This window comes from Mustela putorius, unplaced genomic scaffold (assembly GCF_011764305.1).
Source record: "Mustela putorius furo isolate JIRA1106 unplaced genomic scaffold, ASM1176430v1.1 tig00537227_pilon_pilon_pilon, whole genome shotgun sequence".
NCBI classification, from domain to species: Eukaryota; Metazoa; Chordata; class Mammalia; order Carnivora; family Mustelidae; genus Mustela; species Mustela putorius.
The window spans coordinates 57,337-69,498 of NW_025422368.1; the positions used below are offsets into that span (position 1 = coordinate 57,337).

Sequence of the window (12,162 nt, forward strand, 5' to 3'; positions counted from 1 at the left end):
GTTCTTTTCCTTTTTTTGTGGTAATTTTTCTTTTCTTTCTTTTTAAAAAAAATTTATTTATTTTTAAAATTTCTTTTCAGTGTTCCAGAACTCATTGTTTATGCACCACCCACCCATACATATGCTCCATACAATATGTGCCTTCCACAATACCCCACACCACCAGGGTCACCCAACCTCCCACCCCCTCCCCTACAAAACCCTCAGTTCCTCAGAGTCCATGGTCTCTCATGGTTCTCCTTCCCCTCCAATTTACCCCAACTCCCTTCTTTCTATCTCTCCATGTCCTCCATGTTATTCCTTATACTCCACAAAGAGGTGAAACCATATGATAATTGACTCTCTCTGCTTGACTTATTTCACTCGGCAAAATCTCTTCCAGTCCTTTCCATGTTGATACAAAAGTTGGGTATTCATCCTTTCTGATGGAGGGCATGATACTCCATAGTATATATGGGCCACATCTTCTTTATCCATTCATCTGTTGAAGGGCATCTTGGTTCTTTCCACAGGAGACTATGGCCATTGCTGTTATGAACATTGGGGTACAGATGGCCCTTCTTTTCACTACATCAGTATCTTTGGGTAAATACCCAGTAGCGCAATTGCAGGGTCATAGGAAAGCTCTATTTTTAATTTCTTAAGGAATCTCCATGCTGTTTTCCAAGTGGCTGCACTTTCTCCACATCCTCTCCAACATATGTTGTTTCCTATCTTGTTAATTTTGGCCATTCTAAGTGGTGTCAAATGGCTAACAGATGCATGGAAAATTGTTAATCATCACTAGCCATCATGGAGCTTCAAATGAAAAACCACATTAGACCTGTTGTCCACTTTCTTTCAAAAAACCATTCAAGATTAAATCCTCTGCCAGAACTAAAAGTCTCATCAAAAATCCTTTATCTTGTCAACTCTCAGCCCCCAACCTACTTAGTATATATCCACACTCCATGTGACCAATCTGAATATCATTATTCCCTTGAAAAATACCTGCTCTGTGCTCAACAAACTTTGCTTTCTTTTTCTTTTTTTTTTATTTTCCTATGCTTTTTTTTTTAAGTTACTATTTAAAAAAAAAAAAAAAAAGGGAGTATAGTTGTCACACAATGTTATGTTAGCTTAAGGTGTACCACTTAATGATTTGACAAGTTTTTTATACATTATGCTATGTTCACCACAAGTGTAACTACATCTATCCCCGTTACACTGGTATTATAGTATCATAGATAGTATTCCTTCTGTTGTGTGTGTTTTACTCCTATGACTTATTCATTCCATAACCGAAAGCCTATATCTTCCTCTCCCTTCACCCATTTTACCCAACCCCTCACCCACCTCTCCTCTGGTAACCATCAGTTTGTTTCTCCATATTTACACATCTGATTCTGCTTTCTGTTTATTTATTATCTTTTTTTTAAAGAAATCACTTATAAGGAGAATCATATAGTATTTGTCCTTCTCAGAGTTATTTTCACATAGAATAATACCCTCTTTGTATTCCCATGTTGTCACATGTGGCAAAACAAAACAAAACAAAACAAAACAAACAAAAAAAAACCTCTCATCCTTTTTTATTGCTGCCTACAATTCATGTATCCATCTATATCTCACCTCTTCTCTTTCTATCTTTCTAGTAATATTGATTTCTATTATAATAATGTTGGCTTCTATTATAAATAATGCTGCAGTAAACATAGTGGTGCAAATATCTTTTCAACTTACTGTTTGTTTGTTTTTTTTTTTTTTTCCCCCAGGGGTGTGTCTAAATACCCAGTATGGAATCATTAGATCATAATGCATTCCTATTCTTAATTTTTTTGAGGAAATTCCATAATGTTTTTACACAATGGCTATACCAATTTAGATTCTCACCAAGTACATTTGGGTCCTTTTTCTCCACATGCTTGTCAACGTGTGTTGCTTTTTGACATTTTGATTTTTTAGTCATTCTAACTGGTATAAGGTGATATCCCATGGTGGTTTTGATTTTTATTTCCCTGATAATGAGTGATGATGAGCATTTTTTCATATGTCTGTTGGCCATCTATATGTCTTCTTTGGAGTGATGTCTATCAGATCCTCTGCCCATTCAATGAGATTGGGTTTTTTGGTGTTCAGTTGTGTAAGTTCTTCATGTATTTGGGATATTAAACCCCTTATCAGGTATATCATTTGCAAATATCTTCCCCCTTTCAGTACATATTATTTTTGTTTTGTTGTGCAACAACTTTTTATTTTCATGTAGTCCCAATAATTTATTTTTGCTTTTGTTTGTCTTGCCTTAGGGTACATATCTAGTAAATGTTGCTATAGTTGATGTCAGACAAATTACTGTCTGTGATTTCTTCTAGGAGTATTCATGGTTCCAGGTCACACATTTAGGTTTTTAATCCATTTTGAGTTTGCCTTTTTGTTTTGATTTTATCATGTTTTTTTAGATTGAATGTGAGGTGTTAGTGGTCCAACTTCATTGTTTTTACATATAACTGTCCAGGTTCCTAGCACTGCTGTTTGAAAATATTGTTTTTTTCCCCATTGTATTTTCTTGTCACCATTGTCATAGATTAATTGACCTTAGAATCATAGCTTCTACTTCTGAGGTCTCTATTCTCTTGTATTGATCTATGTTTTTCTAGTTTTGTGCCAATACCATACTGTTTTGATTACTATACCTTTGTAGTGTATCTTGAAATCTCAGATTGGGATGCTTCCAGCTTTGTTTTTTTCTCAGGATTTCTTTGGCTATTTGGGTCTTCTGTAGGTCCCTACACATATTAGGATTATTTGTTTTTTGTGAACAATGCTTTTGGTATTTTCATAAGGACTGCTCATTGAGGTCTCAAGCCACTGGACCCAGATCCTACTCTAGTCTTTGCTTCTTGGATAGATGGGGAGAGAGTGTGCCTGCAACTCTTCAGCCCCAATTTTTTTTAAAACTGTGGCTTTTTTTTCTGTGCCCAAGGAAAGAGGAATCTATTCCCAGTCCCTCAGTACTATCCCTCCTCACTTATTTTTTTTTTCCAGTAAAGGAGTGGGGGGAGCTCCCTTTTTTACTGTGTCTCCCTGTTTATTCTGTGCTCTTGCCTTTTTCTTTGTCTTTGGTTGTTCAGAAGCTGTTCAGTCAACCCTAGCTCTTCTTCAGGAGGAATTGTACTACTAATAGGTGTAATTTGGTGTGATCTATGGAGGAGGTGTGTTCAGGGTTCTTCCTATCTCATCATCTTCTCCATTCAAAAGAACATTTTAACATCTTGAAAAGCCTCAAGAGTACTTGAAACTTTAGCATTTCATTTTAAATTTAAGGATAATATATGCCTAATGTAATGAGAAAATAATGTCAAAGACTGAAGTATCAAATCAGTAGTATTTGGGAAATATAGAATGGCCCTTTGATTTTTGACCATCCTCACTCACATTTTCAGTATAACTGGGATTAAATATTTATAGTATATTCTACCAGAGTTTTCTTTCTGTCAGATGTTTTATATATATATATTCCCTCACACAGTCACTTTCATACACTCAGACTTGTCTTTTTCCTTATATAATATGGCAATACATATTTACTATAGAAAATATTCTGTAAGTTTCCTTTTTTTAGTTAACAAAGTGCAGTAGATATCATTCATGGTCAAATTATCATCCATTTATAATTGCATAGAATAACAGAGGAGATTTCTGTATAATTAAGTGGTTTTTCATTGTTGGTTATATTTGAGGAAATCAGGTTGGTACCAATGCACATTATTAGCTGCAGTGCTAAAGTCATTTGTATGCATTCATTTGCAAGTATATAAGTATGTGTGTACAGCATTTATGTGAGGACTGAATTTTTTAAAATTATATTATTTATTTATTTTCAGAGAAAGAATGAGAGAGTGAGAGTACAAACAGGGGGAGCAGCTCACAGATGGGAGAAGCAGGTTCCCCCCTGAGCAAGGAGCCTGAATCCCACCATGATGTAATCATGACCTGAGCAAAAGTCAGATGCTTAATCACTAAGCCACGCAGGTATCCCAGTGAGTACTAAATTTTGATAGATATTTTAGAATTTCTCTTCCACAGACAAGAATAAAGACATTTCCTTGCATGCTAACCATCATGGATATTAAAGATCATTTGCACATTTTTAAAATGGAAAAGCAAAAATGATGTCATAGCTCACCTAATAATAAAGAAACTATTATAAAGAAACTGTCGCTCTCGGCCCGCAAGAACGTCCCGCAGACGAGGTGAGTGGCAAGCTTCTTTTTTAATAATGGCGGCCGCCGCAAACCAAGCACACAGCGATATTTATGCACGCGCGTTCACACCCCCCCTCTCGCCCAATCACAATGCCGCGCACGCAGCGTCCTCGTGGCACTCTTATGTAACCATACAGGACTCTATTGTTCTCTAGCGGTGATCATGCGTTTCTCTCTCTTGGCTCCTGGTGCTGCTCATGCGTCAGCCAGGAGCGCACCCACATCCTCCTAAACCAATCATTCTCATTTCCTCAATCTACAGGCACTGTCATCTACATGACTCCTTGCATCTGGTGAATGGCTCTCCACAAAGAACAGATCACATTGCCTAGATTTTGAGGTTAAAGAGATCCAGTAACTTTGTAAACTTGCAAAACTTATCCAACCTGTCTTAGCATCAATTACTCTTCTCATAAAATGAGAAGACCAACCGTCCTCCCTCCTAGGATATGGTAAAGATTAAAGGAGATAATGAATGAAAGCACTTAAAGACTAGTTAGGATACAGGAAGTTCTTAGTAGATGAATGTTATGGACTCCTTTATATTTCATATTCTCCAATTGTTAGAGAGGTTGTTTTTTTTTTTTTTTTTTTTTTTAACCTAATGTAGTTTTAATGAGTTTAAGCACAGGGCTATTCCATATGCTCCAATACATATGTTTAGAAAACACATATATTGTAACAAAAGAAGATTTTTTTACTTGACTGGTGGATCAAACAGTGTTCATTTCAATGACTTAAGCACAAGGCAATCTCCATATGCTTCTACACTTACGTTTACATACACTTATAGCTTATAATAAAAGAAGATGTTGCTTGAAAGAAAGATTATGAACAGTGGAGTTTCAATGAGTTAAGCACAGCAATATTCTCATGTACTTCTATACTTAAGTTTACAACACTTTTGTCTTTCCAAAATAGTTTTTTAGTTCAATTCCAGTTAGTTAACACACAGTGTAGTGTTAGTTTTAGGTGTACACTATAGTGATTTAAAACTTCTGTACAAAACCCAGAGCTCATCACAAGTGCACTCCTTAATCCACATCACCTATTCACCTCGTCCCCCTACCCATCCACCTCTCATCTGGTAGCCATGTTTGTTCCGTATTATAAGAGTCTGTTCCTTGCTTTGTTTCTTTCTCCCTCTTTTTTTTTTCCCCTTTGCTCATTTTTTTCCCTTAAATTTCACACATGAGTAAAAATTATATGGTATTTTTCTTTCTCTGACACACTTATTTCTGTTTGTGTAATACTTAGAGAGATTCAACATTTTAATAATTGTATTTTGCATCCATGAATGGCTTATTCATAACTCTTGTTCACTTTGGGGGGTTATGTCTTCTCATTTACTAGTTGGAGATATTTATGCATTTGAATATAAACTCATGGTGAATTTCTTTTGTTGAATCAAGTTTTTAGAACCTGTCCTTACCTTATTTATGAGGTGCTTCCACTCAAAAAATTGTATCATGAGTTCATGGTGACCTATTCTTTTTAAAGCACTTTTTTTACACCAACTTCAAAATCATGTAAATATTCATTCATGTTTACTATTTATATGGTTTTGTTCTTCCCATTTGCTTCTTTAATCCACCCAGAATTTTTTCTTATATAAGATATGAATTTGTTTTTGTTTATTTTAAATAAATAATCAACTTCTCTAATATCATTAGGCTAGAGACAACATGAGAGTTTGGACACTAAGTCACTTAGAGCATCAAAGCCATGGTATCCCCTGCAAGTAATGTTTTTAGCTCAGAGAACATGGGTCTGAGAAATTAATACTTCTTATTTTTCAGGAAAAAAGAAAAAAGGTTTCTTAGTATCCTCAATATAAGAGTCTAATTTTAGCCAAAGCACAGTAGTATTTGACCCTTTTCTGCAATTTTACTTCACCCCATCCACCCTCACCTTTCCATTCCAGAATACCTGTGGTTTTCTTTCCTTATTTGTTTTAATAATCAAACTTTTTCTTCTCCTTTAGGGTGTTCATAGTCCACATATGGTCTTTTCCCTTTGGCAATTCAATTCATTTCTACTCATTCATCCATAACACTTTGTTTTGTTTGTTTGTTTGTTTTTTGTTGAATATTGCTGACACACAATGCTACAGGTGTACAACACATTGCAACTCAGTAAGTCTATACATACATTGTGCTGTGTTCACCATGAGAGTAAACTCCATCTGTCACTACACAGCAGGATTACAATAGCATTGACTACATTCCCTCTGCTGTACCCCTTTATTCCCCTGACTTTTTATTCCATAAGTAGAAGTCTGTACTTCCCAATCCTCTTCACCCATTTTGCCCATTGCCCCAAAAGCTCCCATCTGGCAACCATCAATTAGTTCTCTGTATTGATGGGTCTGTTTCTGCTTTGTTTGCTGGTTTTACTTGTTCATTTTGCTTTTTTGATTCTACTATAAATGAAAGCATATGGTATTTGCCTTTCTCTATCTGGTATATTTCACTTGGCATAGTGTCCTCTATGTTCATCAAAGTTGTAAATGGCAAGATCTCGCCCTTTCTATAGCCAAGTAGTATTCCATTGTGTGTGTGCGTATAACACACACACACCCACCCACACACACACACACACACACACACATCTCTTCTTTATTAATCCATCAACATACACTTGGATTGCTTCCATACCTTGGATGTTACAAATAATGGCGTAAAAAATGTAGGGGTGGGTGCATATATATCTTTTGGAATAGTGTTTTTAATAAATATATTTTTATTTTTTACAATGGTAAGCAAAGCGATTTTGTTTTCCAAAACCACTTGTTTTATATATTCATTATTATAGGTCACTAACATGAAACTGACAGTTTTAAAGGAAAACACAACTCAGCCACTTTCATGACTTTGTCCATTTCTTCCAGGATACCCAGTTTGTTGGCACATAATTTTTCATGGTGTTCTAATTGTTTTTTCTGTGGTGTTGGTTGTGATCATCTCTCCTTTATTATTCATGATTTTATCTATTTGGATCCTTTCTCTTTTTCTTTTTGGTAAGTCTGGCTAGCAGTTTATCAATTCTTTCCAAGAACCAGCTCTTAGTTTCATTTATTTGTTTTTATACATTTATTTCTGCTCTAATCTTTATGTCCATTCTGCTACTGTTAGGCACTATTTGCTGTTGCTTTTTTTTTAGCTCCTTTAGATGTAAGGTTCCTTCATATATTTGAGACTTTTTCTTGCTTCTCAAGGTAAGTCTATACTGTAATACACTTCCCTCTAAGAACTGATTTTAATACATCCTAAAGGTTTTGGGCTTTCATACCTTTAATTTCATTTCCTTCCATACTTTTTTTTTAAGATTCATTTGTTTATTTCAAGGGGGGGTCAGGCAGAGTGAGAGGGAGGGAATCCTCAAACGATTCCCTGCTGACTGTGGAATCTGATTTGGGTTTTGATTCCAGGATCCTGAGATTATGATCTGAGCCAAAATCAAGAGTTGAATGCTCAACTGACTGAACCATTCAGGTGTCCCTTGTGTATTTTGTTAATTCATCTTTAATTTCCTGGTTAACCCATTTATTTTTTGGTAGGGTGTTCTTTAATTTCCATGTAATTGAGTTCTTCTTGAATTTTTTCTTGTGGTTGATTTCCAGTTTCATAGTGCTGTAATCTGAAAATATTTATGGTAATATCTCATTCTTTTTGTTCTTGTTGAGGGCTGATTTGTCAGCCAGTATGTGATGTATTCTGGAGAATGTTCTATGTGCATTCGAGAAGAAAGTGTACTCCGCTGCTTTAAGATGAAACGTTCTTAATATATCTATTAAGTCCATTTCGTCCAGTGTGTCATTCAAAGCCATTGTTTCCATGTTAGTTTGCTGCTTACACAATTCATCTCTTATTTTAAGTGTGGTATTAAAGTCCTCTATTATTTTTGTATTATCATCAATGAGGTTCTTTATGTTTGTTATTAATGTATTCAGGTGCTTCCAAGCTGGGAGCATGAATATTTACAATTGTGAGATCTTTGGATTAAGCAATGATGTTTTATATATGACACCAGAAGCACAAGCAAGGAAATAAAAAACAAAAAAAAATTTACTTCATCAAAACTAAACATTTTATGAACTAAGGACACTATCAAGAAACTAAAAAAAAAAAAAAAAGAAAAAAAAGAAACTGAAATGACAACCCAAAGATTGAGAAAAATAAAAACCAAATCTAATAAGGGTCAAATAATTTTTAAAGTGCTTATTGGAAAGCTTTGAGGGCCTTGAATATAATAACACAAACTTATTCCCTTATAATTGCCTTAGAAAGGAAGATGGTTAACAGTGTTGGCTTAAGGGGTGTCTGGGTGGTTCAACAGTTAAGTGTCTCCCTTTGGCTCCGGGATCTAACCCCACAGGAGTCTTCTCATCCTTTTCCTTCTGCAGATCTCTCACTCTCTCTCTCTCAAATAAATAAAATCTTAAAAACAAAAAAGAGTGTTGGCTTAAAATAGTAAAACAAATCAGAACACAAACCTGAGTTTAAATTGTTTTCTTCTCAGGGCCACATGGATAGGATTACAGTATTAATTAAGTACTCTTTTTCACTCATATTTCTCTGATGGCACATTATATCCAATAGAGAACGCATTATAATTCATGGATTTCTTTGCACATCCATTTTTATTTTTATTATTTTATCTGACAGGGATACCGGTAATACTCACTTCTTTTAAAAGCATTTTTAAGTATGAGTGAGTACGTGCAGGAGTGGGCAGAAGGGAAGGTGAAAGGAAACCCAAATCATTTTTTAAAATATTTTTTTCAGTGATCCCATATGACCAAATGTCCAACCATTCCTTTCTTTTCTTTTCTTTCTTTTTTTTTTTTTTTCAAATATCTCTGGAACCATTTACTGGAGTTTCAGATTCATTGACATTATTACATTTCAACACTCAAATAACTCATTTAGTTTAAAATATAAGCCTTCCAACTTGCCTCCTAGATGCCAATTCCAAAAAAAACCCATCCTCAACACATTTAACATAGTGTCTTTATAAGGTAAAAATCTGCTTGCATAGGTTTTTTATATTAAAAAAGAAAACTCTCAAAAGTGCCACCTGCATTAGAATCACCTACTATCCATGTTTTCTATATTGTACTCCAGGTAAACTGAAAAGACATTTTAAGAGTGCGAACATTTGACTTGTGTGTGTGTGTGATTAACAAATCATGTGTGTGACTCTTAGTCATTTCACATTTTCAGGTCTCTAAACCTACCAGATAACATCCTGCTACATTTTAGAACATATGAGCTTTTTATGACTTGAAGCCTCCCTTTTTTTCTTTCCATGTTGAAACAGGTGAGTCACATTTGAAGAACTTCTTAGAGTTCCAGTAGTGTATATTGTTATATTGATGTCTGTATTATTCTTTAAAATTCTAATGATGCATATCTATTTAAAATCATTTTTTGAGGAAGTCAGTACCATGTTTTGTAGAATAAAAGAAATTTCACATTTGTATTGATAACTCAAGATAATACTCTACTATAACACAGAAAGGAATGCATCTAATAAAGAGAAGTAGAAGGAAAAGATGCACTGTGCTGAAATGTTTGGATAAAATGTTGTAAGGTGAAAAAATATTATGAGGTGAACTAATTAAAGGACAGAATAAGTAAACTTATAAGATGAGTCAAAATGTTTATTTACTTTCTTTTTCAAGGTTTTAAAATTTTTTTCCTCTTAAATTTCCTCTTCATTTTTTAAAAAAAAGAGAAATCTTTTGGAGTGTGTCCTTGAAAGCTTGTTTCACTTGCTGGTTTCTGAGAGTATAAATGAAAGGGTTTAATAAAGGGGCAACCGAGGTATAAATGACACTTACACCTTTGGATAAAGTCACTCTTTCCTTTGCTGTTGGCTTTATGTAATTAAAGATACAGCTACCATAAGTAAGGGAGACTACAATCATATGAGAAGAACAAGTAGAAAAAGCCTTTGTTCTTTTCTGAGCAGAGGGGATTTTTAGAATGGTCTTGATAATATATGTGTAAGAAAGAACCAGTAACAGCAACGTGACTAGGAGATTTATAAGAGATAAGACAAATGAAAGTAATTCCAATAAATGAGTGTCAGTGCAGGAAAGCTGAAGCACAGGGGAAGTGTCACACATGAAATGATCAATTACTTTGGAAGCACAAAAATCCAGCGTCAGTCCTGAGGCCAATGGTGGAAACGAAAGCAGAAAGCCAACCGTCCATGAACTGAATAGTAGTTGGTAACACACTTTGTTGTTCATAATGATGGGGTAATGTAGAGGTTTGCAGATTGCTACATACCGATCAAAAGACATGGCAGCCAGTAGGTAAAAATTCTGTAATTTCTAACAAGAGGAGGAAAAAGAATAACTGAGATGCACAACTATTGTAGGAAATTATTTTGTTTTCAGTCATGATGCTTATCAGGTATCTGGGAATACAGACTGTTGTCAATGAAGCTTCCAAGAAGGAGAAATTTCGGAGGAAAAAATACATGGGAGTCTTGAGGCGGGGATCTAGCAAGGTAAGAAGGATGATGGTTAAGTTCCCCAGCACACTCAACACATAGTTTATGAAGAAAAATATAAAAATCACAATTTGCAATTGTGGGTCATCAGTCAATCCTAGGAGAATGAATTCGATCTCTCTTGACTGATTCCTCATTCCAGACCTGAGTACTATTAAATACAGATAGGAAGACAACTTCAGAATTGGAAAAAAGAAGATTTTTACAAAAGCTACTGGCAGGAAAAAAAAAAAAAAAAAAAAAGAAAATGTAGTCAGAAATGTAAAGAAGTTTAAAAAATTGATCTAATTTAACAGGATAGATGATACTTAAAACTGTATTAACCTAGGTCAATCTAACTGATTGCTGCTGTGAGAGTTATGATAAGAACACTACTAAACTTTTTCTTTTTCCGTATTTGAACTTGAAAGATCATTTAAATTTTAGCTGATTATTTCCAAATGAGGTAAATTCTCTTTTATGTCTATAGAACAAAAGCTTGACCTTAAGTATATTTTCTATGTATAGCTTAAAAATCATTGAAAAACTTCTCATTACATCCAGAAAATTAATACCAATATCTATATGTAATTTGCTCTTCAAAAATTCTTAGCTCATTAAAACACTTAAAATTTGTGAAATATGGAAGTAATGACAGTTACATTCTATTTCTATGATTGAAATATTCAGATATATACCATTATTTTGTGTCCTGATGCAGTAGTTCCCCATTGTTCCTTTATCTCATTTCACTTAATTATTATTTTTCATTCATGTCAAATACATCAGTCTTCTCAGCAGTTGCATTTAATCATGAGGTTTTGACTGTTACATCTACATAAAAATGGAAGAGTAAATGACAGTTCAAAAGTCAATGGATATTACCTGGCTTTCACTTGTGGCAATGCTTTCATTTATGATCTATATATTTACTACAAATTATAAGTGACTTACCATATCTAGAATACATTGATATAATTTTTCCCTTATGGGAATATGGTAGAAACAGGGGTCAAAAGTAAATGATGAATATTCCATCTCTAATAATATTACAAAAAATTCAATAGCTTAAGAGGAAAGTTAATTCCAAAGCATTTCTGCAGAAAGGTTCTAAAAACATATATGCATTCTGGAAATTATATTAATCTGCTAATAACTTTCACTCTCACTGATGGTCATTAAAATGACACAACCCAGATATTACAAAAATAATTAGAATCCTCTTTCAGGCTGGATGAGATTGATTGATTTCTGTCTTTTTTCTTATATATTAAGATTAATGTAAATGTCTCTATAAAAATACTAAGTGAAAATATAATGCTCTAAATGAAAAGTGATTTGGGGAAATCCTTCATACAAAAGGAACCCAAATTTTGTAACAAAGAATTCTTGCTTCAAATTATGCACTAACAAA

At 34.2% G+C, this 12,162-nt stretch overlaps 1 protein-coding gene across 1 annotated transcript; it reads right to left on the reverse strand.

The window, feature by feature from the left end:
- Positions 1-9,963: 9,963 nt before the first annotated feature.
- LOC123390046 (olfactory receptor 6C6-like) lies at positions 9,964-10,939 on the reverse strand. Its single transcript, XM_045073351.1, is given in 2 exon segments — positions 9,964-10,575; positions 10,577-10,939. Coding segments are annotated over 2 exon segments (942 nt in total). The 5' UTR covers positions 10,907-10,939.
- Positions 10,940-12,162: the final 1,223 nt, after the last annotated feature.